The sequence below is a fragment of the Ostrinia furnacalis genome, unplaced genomic scaffold, assembly GCF_004193835.3.
Source record: "Ostrinia furnacalis isolate ACB-3 unplaced genomic scaffold, ASM419383v2 OfSCF1268, whole genome shotgun sequence".
In the NCBI taxonomy this organism is placed as follows: Eukaryota; Metazoa; Arthropoda; class Insecta; order Lepidoptera; family Crambidae; genus Ostrinia; species Ostrinia furnacalis.
Genome location: NW_021131507.1, coordinates 608,593 through 629,354, shown reverse-complemented (window position 1 = coordinate 629,354; position 20,762 = coordinate 608,593). Strand labels below are relative to the sequence as shown.

Sequence of the window (20,762 nt, the reverse complement as noted above, 5' to 3'; positions counted from 1 at the left end):
AGTGGTTGATCGACTAATTTAATTGATGGCCGTTCGGTTAATTAGGCATACTGGATTGCAGTCAGTTCGTTCACAGGTTCACATTCCGCGGAAGGAGAAAATGTTTGTTGAGCACGAATGTATTCAGTTATTTTAATAACGGGTCCTATGTTAGAACTACACTCGACAGCAAATAAATCGCACCACCCGCGACGCGAACTTTAAAGATTTTCTTTTGACACAATAATGGTGCCCCAACAATATTGGTGTTATTTGAAAGCCTAATAAATATCCTTAAAGAAAAACACATTTAATTTCTTAATAAATGATTAACATATACCATAAATGTGACTTGAAAAAAGACCTCACTTTGGGCTCACCTCTGGGATCAATTAGACCAAATTTTATGGTTATAAAACCAAATAATGATCACACGTGTCCTCTTTAACAGATGGATAGCGATTAATCCCAACTTAACAGTTTTATAGTCATAAAAAATGGCTATAGCGTAACTACCTATTTTTTGAAGAAGTGACTCTGGATCCTTGTAAAGACACATTTTTGGGGTAAATAATAACTATTTAATAAAATGAACTTTAGAACTAGGCTTTTAAATGGTGCAAATATTGGTGGGAAGTAGGGAAGCATACGTTTGAAAATGCTTGTCGCGGGTGGTGCGATTTATTTGCTGTCGAGTGTAGATAAAAAAACAACTTAAGTATACGACGAAAAAAATAATTTTAAAGCAATACGAGTGAAAAACGTTGACCGATTGATCCAATGTCGATAAGTAGGTAACAAAAAAAATGAGTTTAGTAACGAGGTAACGACGACACTACATAGTCATAATGGAAACGTCCCATTCCTAATAGATGGCTAAACCGGGTTAATCTACCGCTCTTTTATTTCAGATCATACTTAGGGGAAAGTAGTACGAGTTGATCCCCTGGGGTAAAATGATCTTTCGCGATTGTGCTGAAACCACTAACGTCATTTAGTTTCTTTCACTGGTAAAACATAGCTCTGGACACATCCCCGCCTCAGTCAAATCGTAATGGTGGCGTGAGCGATACATCGAATTTGACGAGAAAAAAGAAAAATTGTGTACTTCTGATCTAAAATAGGCATGACTTTGAGCTTATGTTACTCTTATTCAAACAATGTTAAATGTAATTACTGTTGTCGTTAGGCTTTCTATAATGTTAAATTTTAATATTTTGGCCATAAAAACGTAGCCGCGTACTTGTAGATTATTTTAGCAAATATTTAACCCTTTAACGCACACCCTAACTTTTTTTTGNGAAGGCGGCTGTCTCACCGGAGCTGCTAGTGAGTGGTGCGCACACCCCATGTACAGTCACGGAATGAAAAGGTTCGTCAGTTTTCAAATTGATTCCTTCAACGAATCGCGAGCACATATTACCTTTTGAAACTATGTTACAGAATAATCTCGAGTTAGAAAAAATAATCTTTAACTGTTCGCCAGTAAAGTTCAAAATTATTCAGATCAAAGTTGTTTGACGATTTAACTTGTCAAGAAGATTATTATGATTGATAAACTAAAACCTTCTTGTTGGTTCAACCTGCCATTATCTATTAAATAAATAAAAAACTACATTTTGTAACATTGCACTGATGGAATAGAAAAATAAACAAGCAAAACCTTATTCGTTAGCAAACGTCATATTTATTTAAATGTTAGCAGCTCTGTTTCTTCCACTGTTATGTTGGCAGGTTTGACTCTTACAGTAGTGCAAGCGAAAACCGACACTAAGGTGACGAACCTTTTCATTCTGCGACTGTACAATATCGGGCCCCGCCTCGTATTTAGGCTTCGCCAAATAGAACGCATACTTCCGCGGCGTAGAGCGCTAGCTAGCTTGACGTCGTGCTTTAGCGCGGAATCGTATTGGTAGAATGTAGAATCCGGTGTCACACCATCATAACGCGGCGACTATTGCTAGCGCCAGCGCTGTGTTTGACATAAAACTATCCACATTCTAACATCACAATTTGACGCAATAGCGCGACGTCAGGCTAACGCTCTAAGTACGCGTTCCGTTTGGAGAGCCTTAAGTACTGTACATATAATCCAAGTGCTATGTTTGAGTGGTGCGCAAACTTACCCCATGTGCTTGACGGGCCCCGCCTCGTATATCTGGTTGAGTATGGGCACGAGGAAGGCGGCCGTCTTACCGGAGCTGCTAGTGAGTGAACTATGACGTTCTACCAGAGTAAATACAAATGAGTAGGTCATCTTCATAGGAACGCACGGGCGCGGTTTGTATGTGGACGCGCCAACACGTATGCGGCGCGCACGCACACACTGACAAAATTCGGCGCACCTCACCGCAAAATTTTGTCAGTGTGTGCGTGCGCATACGTATATTGGCGCGCTCACATAATAACCGCGCTCGGTGCGTTTCTATGAAGATGACCTACTCATTTGTATTTACTCTGGTTCTACGCGCAAGTGCTAGGTTCGAGCGCTGCTCAAACTTACCCCATGTGCTTGACGGGCCCCGCCTCGTATATCTGGTTGAGTATGGGCACGAGGAAGGCGGCCGTCTTGCCGGAGCCGGTCTGCGCGCACGCCATGACGTCACGGTGCGCGAGAACGATCGGGATCGCGTACTTCTGCACCGGCGTGGGCTTGTCATAGCGCGCGAGTGCTATGTTCGAACGAGTTATTTCCGTCAGGTTAACCTCCTCGAACTGTTGACAAACGAAATTGGTTATTACCATAGAGATATAGAGAGATGCCAACTAATGCGCTGAGTTCGAAACTCGGTGTCGCATTAGAAATTCACACACACAAAGTAATCAAAATATGTGATCATTATCCACTGCGGTATTAGGGCTCAACGTTCGAATAATCTTTAGTACTACGCAAGCAATGTAAGCTGTTTACATTATGACGACGCTGACTGTTATAATTGCTTTAACGAGAAATGTGTTCTGTTTTTGGGCATATTGCTGGGACACCGGCCCCGCCCCCTTGTCACATCTTCCATCAGTTTCTGTGATCTGTGGTTATTACTTAGTGCTCGTTAATTAAATTTCACAAGTGGTCGTTTAGGTACTTCCATTGTAAACGTCTAACATTGTTTTCGTTATTTTACGTAAACACTTTGTTTTCAATTGAAATGAATACAAAGAAGTTTCTTTTCCGTATTTAGAGCTCTCGCCCATGGCGACTTTATGTAGCGATGCAGTCGCGCTGCTGCACTTCTGTAGTGCATTGCAAATGCGACTAACGCGCGTTAGTAGCGATGCTACCTCGCTCACGGCGACTTTTTACTTACAGATGCTTGGGATGAGATGATCAGTATTCACAAAATGATTAGTCTACAAAATATTTTTGATCCATTACTCAATCCAAATATGTACTTCTATTTATTTGATAAATGACATGACACCATGCCTACATTTGTTCTGTTCTGATAGTTGTAGTGCTGTGTATGATATTGATAACAAGGTAAATGACCTTTACTCAATTCCACTAAAATGCAAGTTTTTCTCAACTAGATAATAAATTGTGCCAATGTGATATGAATATTGTTGATTAGAATATTTAATTTCATTTTATATTTATACACATACCAAATCAAAATCAAAAATATTTTGTTCAATTTAGACCACTTGTTGGCGACAGATCTGGTAACACCGATGCTAGGCCATGGTCTATGGACTACAGCCTAGCAACGGTGTTAGCCATCTTGTTTTTGGACATAATTCTGTTGCTTTGCCTTTTGTGCTTTTTATGTAATCTGAATACAGTTTCGTATTTAAAGCTAAGCATTTTCCATTTCTGTAGCTAACACCACTAGTGGCACTTATAAAATCAGAAAGTCCAGAAATCCCATTCTTCTATTCTTTAGTGTGTTCGTAATGAGTATATTTGTTTATGGTTTGTCTATCGAAAGCAGCTGGTGAATGAATTTATCTTTTGTTAAATAACTGCATATATTTGTTACATACTCGGCAATATAATTTTTACACGACACTGACTACAGTACGCCACAGTAAAAAAAAAAAACTAGCACAAAATAGTTCAAAACAAACTCACGCTTGTAATATAGTCCGGTACGCGCTCGCCGCTGGCCTCAACCGGTATATCCTCGTATTTTGAGAAGTTGATGCCCGTGTTGCCCGTGCCAAACAGCTCCAACTCCTGCCGCTCGTCGCGAGGTAGCGGGACCGTCCAGTCATTCTGCGAAATAAACATACACGGTCAAAGTGCGTTATGATATTGTCGTCGGTGTAAAGCGGACCAGACACTGTCAGTATTTCTATTTAGAGAAAATCCCTTTGAACAAGTGATAAACTTTTTTTTCTTCTTTTCCTGTCTTTTTTTTACTGGCCTGGAACCGTGTCCATTGGCCGAAAGCTAGTTCTATTATGCTTGTGTTACTAGTGGATTCACCACAATAGTCCAGCGGCGCGGGGATCGAACCCGCGTTTTTCGGATCACAGTCTGAACCCGACACCATTGGGCTATTGTCGTGTCAAAATAATGACATCAATACTGTTATTCTTTCTTTCGGTAATTACATTCGAAATCTTCCCACATATTTATAGCTTTGTCTCACTATAGCTGCCACTACACACTGTCAAAAGTAATGACATAGCTAAAATGTAAGTGTCTGGTCCGCTTATAAGCCCATACCGTTACTGATGTGACGCTGGGCAGTCCTTTATCTTCTGTAACTACCACCAGTCCCAATCACCTGATTTTGTACTTTGGACTACATGCAATAGCTGATTTTATATACCTCCTTTTTCGTCACAAGCGCCCAGGCTTAGCAAGCATGCTTTGTACGCTTGTTATTATTTTTTATTTACAATACATAGCAGAAGCAAATTCTAGAAAGTTCCGGAAGATATCTTTATCTTTGTTTGGAAGATCCTAATACATTTGCGCAATTCCAATGCAGGTCAAATGAAGCGTAACTTAGATTCATTTATTCATACAGTTTAAACAGACGCTTAAGATTATTGAAATGGCAAGGAGATGGATAGTCCTTAAAACTAGCTATTTTTAGATGCTGTAGGAAGTCAATGTCGTATTTGTAAACTTACGTGGGTTAGTATAAATTACTTGTACTATGTCTTGAATATATGAAACCTTAGGAATGATAGAAGTTAATAACTCTTGAACTTATCCTAATCTTTAATTACATTGTCTTGGAATTGTATAATGAGGTAAGTATTTACATTCGTCTGCGAAAGGTTATCCAAGTTCATTCGGGGTCAATTAAGTGACTTTTAAATATTTTTAAGGAAAAAGCTTATGAGTCAAGAAAGAATAGGTTTTATTACAAATCTGGTGCAGGCAAGGTATTCATAAGCTGATCGGTCTTCAAAACTCACGGTATCCTGTCACCGTTGTGGCTGCAAAGAGCAGCGTTGCTCCGCTCGAGTCCGGAGCAGTCACCGTGACCTGTGGTCTTATCTACTAATGAATGTCTGAATTTCCATTTGATTGCGTATGACTCACACTATCACTAACCTCGTCCCTGCGAGAGCTAGTGCGGCGGACGTCGTCTGTGGCCCAGCGGGTGTTGCTGCGCTCTTCTGCGCGCGGCTCGGGCTCCTTCCACCGGTCGTTGCGCGGCGGCGGCGGCTCGCTGTACTCCTCGTCGCGGCGCACGTCGCGGAAGTCGCGGCTGCGTCCGCTGGAGCCCCGGTCAGAACGTTCCGACCGGTCAGAACGCTCCGGCTCCGCCCAGCGATCTGAATCGCCATTCTGGTATCCTGGCTCACGACCTGCGTAGCGGGAGGAAGTCAGTCAAATTGCAATTGTTTCGGACTGGCCAGTGACATGACTCATTTCCCTGTTTGAATTCGAATATGCAAATATACATATTTATAAAGCATGCGTGTACTTTTGCAAATGCACATGTAAAATATACAAGCTATTTAAATAATATCAAATAAATAATATAGATATAGGATAAAATAGAATGTTTCAAGCGTTTCCAATATAGAGTACATAATAATATTAATTTATCAGCAGGCGTTTAAATATAATCGACCTTGGAAGGTCGCATGTCACCACTCATTCTGTGTCGCCTTCTTACCTATATTTGAAGGGATTTACTGAGTACCATGTCACTCGACGCTCAACACGCCAATGCCTGGGGAAACTGGACCAAACAATTCTTACAGAATTTTTGGAGCAATTTATATTTCATTTTATAACCGTTACTAATTAACTAACGCGTAAATTAGCAAAGACAACATATCTTTTAACTGATGGACATACTCATTAGAATAATAATCAGACATCATATTTGAAAAGGCTAGAAATAATGCAATGACAAACAATATAACAAAGGCGTTAGACATTTACATATTCAAGTGTGTACAAGATGGTGATCAACAGTTAAATCAATATGATTTTCATTACTATTGCTACAATTCTTATAAATCTTGAAAATACAAAATATCGTTACACCTATATGGATGTCTGGCGAAGTTCTAGGTAATAATAGGTACGCTTAGCGGTCGAGCGGAATTAGTGACTCATCAACTACGTAACCGGTTGGATTGTATTAATCTAGCTATAACTACAACCAGGAGCAAAAAAATCGATCAAAAATAATTAAAATTATGAAATCTTGTTGTGAAATTTAATTTAATTTCCTTCTAATGCTTATGTTATTAATTATTAATAGTGATTTATTGGAGAAATATGAAAAACATATTTACTATGAAATTCACTAAAGGCTTTCTCCTCACATAAAATACAAAATGGAGATAGCATTTTTTTTTTATTACAAGACTAAAAATTAAAACTATAGCCCGTATTATAAAACAACACACTTAAGAATAAATCTACACTAAGAATCAAATTAGATCAAATAAACCAATAAGGGCCTTGAATTTGTGCTCGAATTAGACTCGTCGTCGTTTCAGAATACGCGCGTAAATTACAACAAAACTTTTTTGCTCCCAAATGTAAAGGTAACGTCTACAAAACGGTCTGAACAATCAAACACATTACCGCGGTCCCTGCGCGGGTATCGCGAATCGTAGCCGCGATCGTAATCACGGTCGCGGTCACGCTCGCGGTCGTCGCGCCGACCACCACGGTCGTATCCTCTAGAGTTGCTTCCGAATGATGAACGGTTCTCCGCCGGTGGGTCGTTAGAACGGCTGTCTAAGCTCTGACGCTTAGACTCTTCCCCTGTCAACAAACGTATCTGTTAAGTCCCGAACGAACGATTCCCCTGTCAACTAACGTATCTTTTAAGTCTTGAACGAATGATTGAACTATTCCCTCCTCTCGTTCCCATCGCTGCAACTCCTGTGTAACCAGGATCTACAGCTGGACCGCAGATAAAAACCCAACCAATGAAGGTCAAGTATGTCCCAGGGGGAAACAACCTGTCATTGGACGCGCAACGAAATTAATCAGAATAACTTAGAATAGAACAGGACGAACGCCTCGCTCAATGGTTGAGTGGAACGATAAACCATCAACGTCATCGTCGGCTTTTCACAACTCACGCGTGAAGATGAAAGTTAGTCATACAATCGGAGAAAGTATTCTGATGTTGAAGTCATACTTATGAGGTTCAGGGAATTTCCCGAAAATGTTTAATCGGAAAGATAAAAACTGTAATTAATCATATCAGGGAATCCCACGTAAATTTAAACAAAGGAATCGACTTATTAATAAAAAATTTAAGTTCCTAATCCGATCCGATAGATTCGGCAACATTGAATCTACAGGGCGTTCCAAAACTAGCACGTCTCATTGACACCGAAAGGCCTAAAACGTACTGAACAAGACTAATAAATAATAATAACGTCACAAATAAGTCATGAAACTTTTCTATGAAAATATTATTAGGCTTGTTTGGTGCGTTTTAGACCCGTTAAGTGTGACGTGCTAATTTTAAGACACCCTGTATGCGTGCAAAGGTTAAAAGTAGGTAAAATGATGTTAAAAAATATTTTTACTCAGGATTATCCCAACTAATATTATAAATGCAAAAGTAACTCTGTCTGTCTGTCTGTCTGTCTGTCTGTCTGTCTGTCTGTCTGTCTGTCTGTCTGTCTGTTACGCTTTCCCGCTTAAACCTCGCAACCGATTTTGATGAAATTTGGCATAGAGATAGTTTGAGTCCCGGGAAAGAACATAGGATAGTTTTTATCCCGGTTTTTGAAACAGGGACGCGCGCGATAAAGTTTTTCTGTGACAGACAAAATTCCACGCGGGCGAAGCCGCGGGCGGAAAGCTAGTTTTCAATACATATTAAAAAACAAAAAGTTTAGGTGTTTTCAACTGCTTAGGGTCATAATATGACAACATATTATGTTCGCTAACGTAAATAGCACAACATATTATTGTAATCGCAATTTGTCCATTGCTTTATTATCAGAGAACATTCGAGTTTGATGTATAGGGATAATGTGTACGATGCAACTGGGCGACTGATTTTGCATAATAATGTTATGTTAACCGAAACGTAAATGGTGCGCCGTGCGCCTTCAAATCCTGTCGCGTAGGTAGGTTACTACGTCGCAAACACCTACGGGATTATACCAAATTACCAACTCACTTCAACGAAATTCATGAAAAAACATGAAATGGTAATATAAACGTCTCATTCAGAATGCAGGTTATAAACAAAACTGCAGTGTTTTTGAGAAAACATGTCACTTGAGATTCGGAATACTTATGCAGACTGGCGAACAAACATAACTTCATTATTATTGTAACACATGCCGTAAATGGCAGCAAATCGTATCGGTGCGGCTTCATTCAGGCGTCGCGTCGTATGTCGTGACCTTGCAGCTCCGATTGCTTTTTGTTCTCTATGCACTATGACACAAAATTTAATATTCTTGTAAAAACTTTATGAAATATTTTCTTTGTAGTCAAAATTTCAGGAAACTTTTTATAGCTAAAGGATAAATTACATATTGTCTGGATATTTTCAGGCAAAATTTTATTGTAAACAAAGACCTGTCACTGTCAATAATGATATCAAGAAGAAATGTTTCTAAAAATTAAGTAGGTATTTTATTAACTACAAACTGAAAACCGAATGAAGAATTATCTAGCCAGAAATCCAGAAATTCCATCCAGAATTCGTTTTTCAAGTTTTGATAGAAATTACATGACATTACACTATCGTTATGTGCATCTATTCTACACATACACACACAAGTAAAGCTCACTCACCTTCGTGAGTTGCAAGAACTATACAGCAATTTAATTAAAGAAGTGTAGACTCAATAAATAATTTTTCTACTGGAAAAAAATGGCTACAAAATATCTAATTGCTATTGCTAAATAAAAATATTGTAAGTATAGTTTGAGAAACTACCGATTTTATACCAAATTAAAAATATAAAAATTTTAAGAGCTTTCCTGTCGAATGAGTCATATGTGACTCACATCAACTGTTTATCAATTGGTGTACTTTGTGGACATAGACATACAGTATTGAAGAATGTGGGGTACATATTAATTAATAACAGATAATGAGTTTATAGAAAAAAAAAAGAATTTAGAAAAATTTACTTCATTTGTTACTTTCATATTCCATATTCCAGTCATATCTGGTAAAAAATAAACTTATTATGTGTAAATAAGTAACTTTCCCATTTCTTTGTCTTCCATATGTCAAAACATCAGCTGATGTTTTGATTTAACTGTCATATGGAAATAACTATGTAAAAACTTAGTTATTAACATCGTCATTAACATGGACCTATAAAAAAAGGCGGACGGAACTCGCGCTACAACAAAACTGTGACGCAAAATTTTGGCGTTTGTCTATTGTGTGAGTGAATTTAGGGATGCCATGTTAGCCAAAACATTTTACCCATTTATCTTAAGAAAAACATAGATGGGCAGATATGTTACTTGGAATTTTGGAAATGTAGACGGAATTATATCTTGCCATTTGAAAAGGATGAAAGATGAATATGTTGAGGTAGACGCGAAATTTTCAAATTTTCTTACTTTGTTTGCAAGTCAGTGTCAGGTACGATTCACGCAGTTACAAATTATCAATCTTGTGTAGGTACCTACGTAATCATAATCTTATGTATCATCAATATTATTATCTCTGATAGATTTTAACATACAACCTGACACGGATTTGCAAAAATATAAGAAAATTTGAATTTCGCAGTTCCACGCCCTTGGGAAGGATCAAATCTGCCTACGAAAATATATCCCATTAAAACACAGTTATTAAGATAAATTATTTTATTTCAATAGTATGCGTAATAAACACCTAAAAAGTCTTAAAATTATAGATTTCCCACGTTTCGGGTAATTTTCCCACGTAAATAACTGAGAACACTGGCCTTTGACGTATTATTTTGTCGGGTGATTGACGTTTGATTTTAATATTTTAATGTTTATAAAATCGGGGAAATAAGTGATTAGATTATTAGTTTACCTGTGAAATGTGATTCCTTGATTTTTGTTCGTTCGATCAGAACGGTTTTTACACAATTACACCACGCAAGACATGTCGTATTTGTGTTTTTTTTTCGCCGCGTAAATGTGTCAACTGTGTGAAGTTTGCACTCGAAGTGGTGTATCAGGGTATGAATGTGTGCGTGCCGGCCTGTACGTACAGGCAAGCTGGTGTATCCTAATGTCACAGTATTTTGTTGATGAGAATCCGTCCGACTTTTTTTATAGGTCCATGGTCATTAATATCTGACTTCAGAAGAATAATATTGCGTAATAGCAATAGAAAAAGAAAAATAAATACAAAACATTTGTAGAGACAGAGGATTCTCGGGACGGAATAGGTTAAGTAAGTTGTACAAACATAATATTGTGAAACATAAAATAACTCTAAATTGCTGCAGAAGTGAATCATATGTTGAAGATTAGCAATTTAAGAGTAGGCGCACACCGTTGATTTTTAGTTGGCTGATAGTCGTGTCCAATTTTAAATTGTATGAAGAATCGGCCAAATCGCACTCCCATACATGCCCATACTGATCAACTGCCCGACTAAACTATCGGCCGACGAAAAATCAACAGTGTGCGCCTACTCTAAACAAATAATTTGTTGTCAGTAACTTACCTTGAGTGTTGTTGGCCTGCAACTGCCTTCGCAGATGCGGGGGTATGTAGCGGCCAGCACTCTTAGGAGCCTGAGGCTGCAAGTCCAGACCAGCAAGCTAGAAATAGCGCCAGGCATTAGATACAATGGCTACAACAAGAAATCTACATAACATGCGTAACATATCCGCATATCACCATAACTATGAAAGCATGACCAATTTCATACCTAATTCTATAGAGCATGTGTTATTTTTTGTACGACTATGCGCACATCTAAATTACAACATTGATCAAGTGGTAACTATAGCCAAATCTCATAATTTTTATCATTTTTTGCACTCTTCTGGAAGTTTAGCTATCCGCGAATTGTAATTTCCTCCCGCCATGACACGCATTTATAACGTGACAATGACCTCACTACAGTGGCTTGGAAAAGTACTGCATTGAAATACCCAAACGATATGTGAAGGTTGCGAATATTACAAATTCAATCAAATGAAGGGCTCTAAAGTAGAAGATTCGGGTCGCCATGTTGGTTATCCCAGGACACGTAAAATTCCATTCTTGTTGTAAGTTCACAGAAGCGTAAAGTGAAACATGTTGGCGAAACTTATGAAGGCTCATATTACATTATAATTATTCGGATAACGCTAGCTAGAATCAGATTTTCATTCAATACAGCAAAAATCAATACGAGGTGCATGAGGTACCGACCTGCTGCTCTAGACCTGTTCCATTTTGGTTGGTAACATTACTCATATTACTACCAAGCGGTACGTTTTTTTGGGAACTTTGCTCCAAAAATACTAAACAAACACAGTCTACAATGAATTTTTCACAAACACAAATCCACAAAATCACATGAAAAGGCTTCAATTTTTCTCTCCGAAATCACTTTTCATTCGTAGTTTTTGGTTTTTGTTCTTTCTTCTTCTCCGTTGATTTTTTACTTTTTATTTTTGTCTATGATCATTCATTCATTCACTCGGTTATAGTTCAATAATGCTACGGTTATATTAACGACAAATGACCATAGACAGAAATTAAAACTACTATTTAGGTTGTCTATGGTCTCCACGAAATTAAAAAAACAACTGTCAATGTCAGTTTGACAATTCATTTGTTTATTTTCGGCGTTTTTTCTTTAAAATTTTTTGCATTTTCGGAAATTTCGTACATAAAATTTAAGGTAATTAAATAATCTGCTGCTTAAAATGTATTTTTAGAAAATCATAAGGGATAGGTATAGTTTAGGGAGCAAACACTGCTCGTGTCGCGTGACATTCTTGCACACAGTTGTCTCATTGTCTTCCATTATTGCCTTATCATCAACACTCCATAATACCGTCATCTTTCGATATCGAAAAGATGTAAGTCACGTGCCTATTTTAAAACCGAATCAATATTTCGAGGAAAAAACTAATTAGAGTGTCTGAATTTCAGTATGGATACGGATGTTCATGGTCCTCCGCCACCTAGAGAGAGACAGCACCCACCAGAGCCTAGAGTTCGGCAGCCTCCCCCAGAGCCGCGGCAAAGGCAGCCGCCGCCTGAGCCCCAAAGGGCTTCGGCACATCGCCCGCCGCAACCACGCGAAAGGCAACCTCCACCACCGCCTAGAGAAAGACACGCTCCGCCGCCGCCGAAGCATTAAACTCCAACTGGTGCGCGTGCTCGCCGGCGACAACTACACGCTCGAGACGCGCCGCCGCCAGCCCGTCACCCTCCGCGTGGTAATTGACATTTTTTTTCCAACGCAGTTATCATATATTTTTCCATATCCAATCCTGCAAAGATCGACTGACGTCTGTGATGATGTATTTGAAAGAGCCCTTATATTGATCAGTCAAGCTCCACATTTTATGAATCCATGAAAGTTAATGAAAAACACCAAGTGTAGGACATGTAATGAGTCATTTATAATATGCATGATATGTGTTTGTATTGTGCAACTGGTTACTTAGGCAATGAATAATCTACAACTTCAAGATCTGTACACAGATGATATTACAATACAATAGAATTAAGTATGGGCATTTGATATTCATAATTAAATTAACTTTGGCTGTGTCAAATTGACTTGGATTTAAAGTAAAAAAATATCACTAAAGTTTTTATGAACAAAAACTTTCCAAATATTTTTATAAAATATTATATTGTTACCCACAAGACTAATCTGTTTGTGATAACGACTCATTAGTACTTGTGAAATTAATTAGTTAAGAGAGAATACTTTTAGATATTTTTTTGTTATGTTAAAATGGCGCTATGAAGCTGCTAAAGACTCCAAACAAATGCTTAGGGTCTTGGCTTGATAATATTCTATAATGTTATTTTATTAAAATTGATATTGCTGGTAAGTATGTCTAAAACCGTAACTTTTAGCACCTTTAGATACACAGTTCTTTGTTGATATGAGTACATATTATAATTAATTTGAACAATGTTTTGTTTTAAATTTTAAGATGAAAAAAAATTGAATAAATACAGGTCAAATAGATGACATATTGATTTCATTTGATTTATCATTATCACATTAAAATCAGGTGTCTTTAATGGCACTGTAAATGCCATTGCATGTATTTATTCTATTTATTTTTCGTAAAATTTAAAACAACACACTGTTCAAATTAATTAAAATATGTACTCATATCAAAAAACTAATTGTTTATCTAAAGGTGCTAAGAATAAAATTGTTTTTAAATGTATGTTTTCTAATAAAAAGTCATTTATTTGCATTTTGTTATTTCATTTCTTTAATATTTCTTATCTCCTTCAATCATGTGCAGAGGGTTTATGCTAGTTAATAGCTAATTATACTAAAAGGGTAAGCCTCTAAACTCTAAGGCAAAGTTTACAACTCAACCTTTTGGCTACTTTGGGCGTCACGAACTACTTGACGATGACTGTATGATTACGCCTAGAGAGAGATAAAATTACGTAATAACTTTGTAGACTAAAAAACATCTAAAATGACGTAACTTTAGCTAAAATGATTTGCAAAAATAATCTAATGCAGTTTTGACGGAACAGGCGGAGACTTCCTTCGCGTGGGCGAAGGATGCTGTGTATGACCTTGTGTAGTTGATAATGATCCATTATTCGGAATTACACACAAGCAGCACAATGTATCCAACATCGTTCATTATTCTGTTATGTCTTTCTGCCGTCTATTCCGCAGCCAGACCGCCAATAAGCGATGCAATGTCTGCAGATGAAGAAGTGGTCGTGCCTATTATCGTGAACCATCAAGTTGTGATGGTAGAAGCCATGTACGAGGATTCTCCGGACTACTACACGGATCCTAATTGTCCTGAAGGGCTCCAAATGGACATTATGGGAGTGTGTCGTGAAGTGTGGTAAAATGGAGTGTGAAGTTAAAATTAAAGTGTTGAATAATAAGCATAATTATTATTCCGTTTTTATGTTTATTTACTTTTAATATTTAATCTGGTATAATGCCTAATATTCTCTGGGATTAATTAAATAAAGCAAACTTCTGTTCATTATTTTTTTATTGCGTAAGTATTTTTTATATAATATTAATTAGGTAATATCGGCGTTTATTATGTGAGTAGTTACTTAGAAATTACCTAGCTAGAGATAAATTAATTCAAGATAAATATCGAGATAGATAAAAATCTAATCCTTTTATTTAAGTAGTTACGTAGACTTGTGTTTTTCAGCAACACGTGTTCTAAGTAGGATATCTATTCCGCGGGGACACGGATTAACTTTCATTATTTTCGCATTTTTTTTCTTTTTGAGCATTTAGTTATCCATAGTCAGTTTTGAAGCAGTAAAACTACTGAAAATCGCCAAAGACGCATTCATACGATTGCCAAAATTATTCCTCGTTCGTTCTCGGCATCAAGGGTGAGATGAATCTCCAGGTGTCCAGGGTGTCCAGGATGGGGTTTCCTAAGATCACTACACCAGCGGCGGTATAGCTAGCAATGACTGCTTGGAAGCGGTTGACGTAGCCGATGATGACGTCCTCAGTGATGGCGTTGACGATGGCGTCGATATCACCACCTCCAATGGCGCCGGTCATGGCTGCCTGAAAACCCAGAAAAGTTTAGTTAGGAAATTGTTATACTGTGTTATGTAGGTACAGTCAGCATCAAAAGTCGTTATAGGTACAATCATGCTCGAAATATCTTTTAATAACAGTTTGAGAGCATGGGATTGCTTATAGGTAATTTTTTTTTATTTATGTATGTTGGTACGATATTGAACGAATAGGTACCTACTAAAGTAGGTATGTGGTCTATTGTGCCATTAAAGTAAAGTAAAAAAGCATTTAATTAATAAGTAGTCGGTCATGCATGTTGTGGGTGCACTGAGTCAAAATAATGAAGGTAGAGGCAAAAGCTGTTAAATTAACCCTCGAATCATTCGTTGCGCTTAGGATTCAAATGTAGCGCCCGTGAAATAAGACACCGCTCTATCCCCTTGGTGCAAAGAATAGAATACATTTGCTAAATGGCCTACCTTAATTTTATTTAGGTACGTCATCAATACCTTGTATAGTTTCCGTGCTATAGAATTCTGAAAAAATGGTGGCCCACTATTACCACAATGGCTCGCTAACTAGGTATACTTAGCTGTAGACATTTTTTTCAGTGCTTGTGCATGCAGACTGTGCTGTTTAGAAGCTATAAGTAAGTACTTAAAGTACCTACTATTAACTTAGTAGAGATGCTCACACAAGGTAAGTAGGTACCTATCTAAATAAATCTGTAGAGAGGTCAATTCTGTACATGAAATACTTATATTTTCAAAATAACTATCAGGGGGTGATTAGTGATCGATACTGATGCCAAAAATGCAATCAGTAAAATTTTTGTCTGTCTGTCTGTCTGTATGTTCCTTATAGAAACAAAAACTACTCGACGGATTTTAACGAAACTTGGTACAATTATTCTTCATACTCCTGGGCAGGTTATAGGATACTTAGAAATTCCCACGGGACCGGGAATTAGCGGGAAAATCTTTTTGTATGAAAAATCTAAACTGCTTAAGTTAGGCGCTTGAAATTTGGCATGCAGGTACCTTAGTAAACTTAAAGCTTAGTTACAACAGGATATTGCAAAATTCCCACGGGAACGGGAGTTAGCGGGAAAAAACATTTGTAGGAAAAAATCTAAACCGCGTAAGATAGACGCTTGAAATTTGGCATGCAGGTACCTGAGTAAACTTAAAGCTTAGTTACAACAGGATATTGCAAAATTCCCACGGGATCAAGAGTTAGCGGGAAAAAACATTTGTATGAAAAAATCTTAACCGTGTAAGATAGATGAAGGGGGTAAAACGGGATCCACGCATAGGTACGAAGTCGCGGGCGGCCGCTAGTATAAAACTAAATACCTTCTTATTCAGTACTTTTATGATACTAACCTTAAATGAAGGAATATTGAAAGAAGGGTTTTCAATTCTATCAATAAGAATAGATTTCTGGTCTTCAGACTGCTTCAAGAACAGTTTCGCGGAGAAAACGAAGTTTTTCACGAGGAACCTGAAATTGGTAAATAATTTGTAACACCAATGTTTAAAGCCACCAAATTACTAATAAATCAGCAAATTAGTGCTACTGGTATTTATCGTCTGTTTTTATATTCTTTCAATCTTATTATGTCCGTGATAGTCTTTCGTCACGACGCGCAACTCCAGCTGAGCCTAGGTTTCGGGTTCGACTTCGAATCTCGTACCTATAAAATAGGTAAGGACTAAAGATCCTACTGAGAGAACTAATAAGTAGGTAAATTGTAAACCTAATGTTAAGTGTTATTTGTAGGTACCTACTCACCTAGCATGTCCTTTTCCATAAAGGGGAATGGCGGTGTAGAGGTCTCCTTTTAAGTCGTAGTGCTCTGTAAAAAACAAACACTTAACCACTGTTTCTTGAGATATTAATATTAAACGAAATATTTAATGATCTATTGTAATAATTTTATTCTTATTTGACTGATGCTGTAGGACCTGGCTGCACAGGAGTTGCAGCGCAGCGGTCAGAAAGACAGGCGGGAAAAGCACCGTAATCCTATTAATACTTAAAAATGTATTTTTCATTACATACTTAATTACTTAGCTGATTCTAATGAAGACCATTACATACCAGCGGTGATATCCAGTTCTGGGAACAAGATTTCTACGTCGAAAGTCATGGTGGAAAGGTTCAGGTTGCTGGTTACCACCACGAAGCCGCCGAAACCGGTCGCCCTAATATTTTTCAGGTCCAAGTCAAGGCTGAAATGGGAATTAATATTAGTTTAATAATAAGAATAACAAGAAACAAGTTCTAAGTGTAAAGTGTGCGTTGTACAACCGTACTTACCTACATACTAGTACCTACGTACTTAAGTCTTTCCGTAAATTTGACGATAACCAGTGTATTATTTTGTATGGAGTTTGACAGATTTTTGACTTTCCTTTGTTAAAGTCAAAGTAAGTTGGTGCAACCCAGCCTTAGTATAGATAGGACTGTTCAGTCAGCAAAAAGGGGTAAGTAAGTATTAGGATAGTTAATTCCTATTACAGGTAGGCATAATAGTCGCACTGAATGCAATGTGTGTGTGTCCGCATGACACACACTCTTCGCGACGACACCGTATTGTTTTTATTTTGATCTTTGTGTGTGTGAATTTCTAATGCGACACTGGGTTTCGAACTTAGCGCATTACTTAGTTAGCATCTCTCTAGCTAGATCTCTAACTCTATGGTAGATACTAACTTGATAAGTCCTGCAGGTATGTACAGATGGTAGTGGTCCAAGATGAGGGGGTCCAAGGGAGGGGTGCCGAAGATGGCGGATCCATTGTTGATGACGAAACGCAGGTATGTGAACAGCTGGCGGACGAGCGCGTTTACCAGGAAACTCCTGTCGTTCGTACGGGAGAATTCTTCCAGGAGATCTAGATAGAAAACTGTTGATGAAGTACTTGTCGTAGAACATTTTCTTGTCTAGGTATATCTACTTTATAGTTTTTTGATTAACGAGCCTTTAGCAAGGTAGTAAAGGTAGGGCGATCGAACGAAAGTTGACTGGGAGGAATGCCATAGCATTAAGTTCGCTTTTTGTACCTTGTTGTGATATTATATTTGTTGGGTTATTTATCTTGTTCCGTTTTTCAATTTTTAAGTATTTACCTACCTATCTACGCACAAAATATTAATGTAAGTAGCTAGGTAGGTAACTAACTTTTCTACTTAATTAATTAATCTAATAACTGGCTAAAAATATAGTTTAAGTTTAGTTTTCGTCAAGTGACGATGTTCCTTACCTGTAAACTGAGGCTGTGCCTTTTCCGAGGGTGCGGCGGCGACTACCGCACATAAGAGCAACGCTAAATAAAACTTCATCCTGAAAGAAATTTCGAAATATTACACAACCTCTGCCGTCCAGTCATTGTTGAACAAAACTACCAAAATTATGCACACAAATGAGCATAAATGATCCACTGGGGGCGATTATTTTAATGCTCTTGTTATTTAAAATAATTATGAAGCGAGTTTGATTCAGTTACAGTTTGAGTTGCCGTATTCAGTACATATCGAATTGAGCCATTGCATCGTATTATTTTTGGTAGCGCANATGCTGCGTGCTTGCTTCATGCTCTGCATGCTTATCTACTCTATTAAATTATATATGATTTTTTTAAAGATACGAGTATGTCTGTAAAGATAAAGTAAATTATTCTGAACAACAACATTATGAGTTGAAGTATGTTCTTAGTAACAACATTATTAATTAAAACAATATGATCAATGAATGTTATGAAGAAAAAAGATCTGAAAATAAAAATTATGTATTTTAAATGGTTCTTGGTAGTAACAGTATTGATAAAAAAATTATGATCACTAACTGTTATGAGCTTCGATAGTAGTAATAAAAATGTATGAATAAAAAAAGTATGAAAAATAAAATTATGAAGAGAGATTATTATGAACACAAATCGGTAGTAAGACAAAGAATAGGATTTAGAATTTTATGTGAGCCAATATAGAACCATTATTTTTATTATGAATCTTCTATCGTTGGTACTGTTGTTACAACATCAATGATCAGTAGAGTATAGAGTCGAGGTCCATCCTCCTTTTTTTAGTCCAAATATTTTCACAGACGAGTAGAGCGTGTAGAGTTTATCTATAGTAAAATAGGAGTTTATTTATTATAGTATACATTCACTCTTGCAAGAGCTGTGATGGTTTTTCACTCATACCTTGGGTAGGTAACTTCTTACTTGCTCATACTAAATGGTTATGAAATTGACGCCCTGAGTTCGGTTCTGTAGCAGTTATTATACCTACGCTCGACTTCATAATGATTAGCACGATTTTCCAACAAAGAAAAAAATAATGCGTAGGACTATCATAGATAGGTACTAATAATCACAGTTTAAAATCTGTAATTAGGTAGGCCGTACCTACCTAAAATTATTTTCGAGAAAAGTTTACGGTTATTTCCAATTTCCCATACTTATTCAGCAATTTTAATCGCGTCATAGAGGCATAAATAAGATAATAACTGTTTGTTTTGTTACTGTTTATAAAATATTCAAATTAAATGAATAAAAGTAACAACATTACCCACCTGATAGTTTCACAGCACTATTAAAAAAGCTTACTGTAATGAAAACCGTAAACAGACGTATTAAATATTAATCTGTCGATTGGCACTGATTTGTCGTTTATTATTTATTAAATACGTAGGTAAATTGTGTAGTAAGATAGCGACCTAATCATTATTGTTAATTGTGATAAAAGTATTATTTTATTGTCGTATTATAGCCCCCGTTCCCCGCATCTTAAACGCAAACAGCTGCGTTTTGAATATTCTGTCTCATCTCCATTTTACCTTTGTTTAGCCTTGGTGTTTCTGTTGCCTCTGAACTGACGAACTGGCCGCGGAGATCACAGAAACAGCAAGGCTAACCAAACCATTGGTTAACTTAAACCTGCTTACCTGGTCAGTTCGACAATGTCTCTCAAAATTTTATTTTTAAAGAATACTTACTGTCTACAGTGTCTACTCACGGACATTGCCCGCGGGCGGCGTGACCGGAGGGAGCGGCGAGCGTTCGGCGAACGAAAGAGCAATGTTCGGTTCGCGAGCGAACATCGAAGATGACGATCCTGACGCACTCTCTTCAACGACTTTGCACAAAACGGTCTCGATAACATTGTTAATTATTTATGCCGAATAGACAACTAATTGTATACAGTCCACTCTTTCATTTAATTAACTTCTACTACACTCACTATCGAAGTAACACTTACCCACTTAAAACTATTGGTAATTTGTGCACAAATTACTAATAGTCCCGTTAGCCTCTCATACTAAGCTAAATGCTTGTACCATGAGTGGGCTCACCACAACAGACGAGCGTCAGCGGAGTTCGAACCCGCGTTCCTTGGATAGCGGGTCAGTCAGTCAGACCCGTTCAGCTATCGTGGCTTGAAAGGAACATTTAAGTTCTGCATAACTTTAATTTCAGTCAAACTGAACTTGATTACCTATTTTACGAATTTTATACTACCTAGCAAATTTTGGTTTAGTAAGTACGTCAGAAAGATAAGACATTACGTTTTTTAGATAATTTAATGTTATTAGATTTTATTTTATCTTTAAATATTATACAGGGTGTTAGGTAAATGGGTATATGAGCCGACACTAGCCCATGGTAACATGGTCATATAAATGGTATGGTGAAGTCAGAAAATTAATATC

At 37.4% G+C, this 20,762-nt stretch overlaps 3 protein-coding genes across 6 annotated transcripts in view; 1 reads left to right on the top strand and 2 right to left on the bottom strand.

Moving 5' to 3' along the window:
• Positions 1-11,966, bottom strand: part of bel (ATP-dependent RNA helicase bel) — a 20,188-nt gene extending 8,222 nt beyond the window's left edge. Inside the window, exons 1-6 of one of the 3 annotated variants that reach the window (XM_028303725.1) lie at positions 11,747-11,966; positions 11,052-11,148; positions 6,989-7,171; positions 5,480-5,748; positions 4,049-4,192; positions 2,483-2,694 (exon numbers count right to left, since the gene is read on the bottom strand). In XM_028303725.1, the coding sequence (XP_028159526.1) occupies positions 2,483-2,694; positions 4,049-4,192; positions 5,480-5,748; positions 6,989-7,171; positions 11,052-11,148; positions 11,747-11,791 (950 nt within the window). In that variant the 5' untranslated portion in view covers positions 11,792-11,966. The remainder of the gene's footprint in view (positions 1-2,482; positions 2,695-4,048; positions 4,193-5,479; positions 5,749-6,988; positions 7,172-11,051; positions 11,149-11,746) is intronic. The other 2 variants (XM_028303726.1, XM_028303727.1) reach the window with 2 other exon arrangements.
• Positions 11,967-12,134: 168 nt separating this feature from the next.
• LOC114352177 (uncharacterized) lies at positions 12,135-13,308 on the top strand. 2 transcript variants are annotated; one of them, XM_028303676.1, is made up of 2 exons: positions 12,135-12,221; positions 12,476-13,308. In XM_028303676.1, the coding sequence occupies exon 2, from the start codon at positions 12,487-12,489 to the stop codon at positions 12,904-12,906; it is 420 nt and encodes a 139-aa protein (XP_028159477.1). In that variant the 5' UTR covers positions 12,135-12,221; positions 12,476-12,486; the 3' UTR covers positions 12,907-13,308. The 2 variants fall into 2 exon arrangements, with proteins under 2 accessions (XP_028159477.1, XP_028159478.1); XM_028303677.1 differs by having other exon boundaries at positions 12,144-12,402.
• A 1,221-nt stretch (positions 13,309-14,529) lies between these two features.
• Positions 14,530-19,726, bottom strand: LOC114352176 (uncharacterized). Its single transcript, XM_028303675.1, has 7 exons — positions 19,626-19,726; positions 18,316-18,395; positions 17,766-17,946; positions 17,151-17,281; positions 16,842-16,905; positions 16,433-16,550; positions 14,530-15,092 (listed from the first exon to the last, which is right to left on the bottom strand). The coding sequence occupies exons 2-7, from the start codon at positions 18,392-18,394 to the stop codon at positions 14,880-14,882; spliced, it is 786 nt and encodes a 261-aa protein (XP_028159476.1). The 5' UTR covers position 18,395; positions 19,626-19,726; the 3' UTR covers positions 14,530-14,879.
• Between the last annotated feature and the right edge of the window lie 1,036 nt (positions 19,727-20,762).

Bases quoted from the DNA above. Each gene is read 5' to 3' on its own strand.
- LOC114352177 (XM_028303676.1), top strand. From the start codon at position 12,487: ATGTTCATGGTCCTCCGCCACCTAGAGAGAGACAGCACCCACCAGAGC.
- LOC114352176 (XM_028303675.1), bottom strand. From the start codon at position 18,394: ATGAAGTTTTATTTAGCGTTGCTCTTATGTGCGGTAGTCGCCGCCGCA. The intron at 16,906-17,150 runs GTATGTAATGGT...TGTTTTTTACAG, and splicing joins AGAACTGGATATCACCGCTG to AGCACTACGACTTAAAAGGA. The intron at 16,551-16,841 runs GTGAGTAGGTAC...TACCAATTTCAG, and splicing joins TATGGAAAAGGACATGCTAG to GTTCCTCGTGAAAAACTTCG.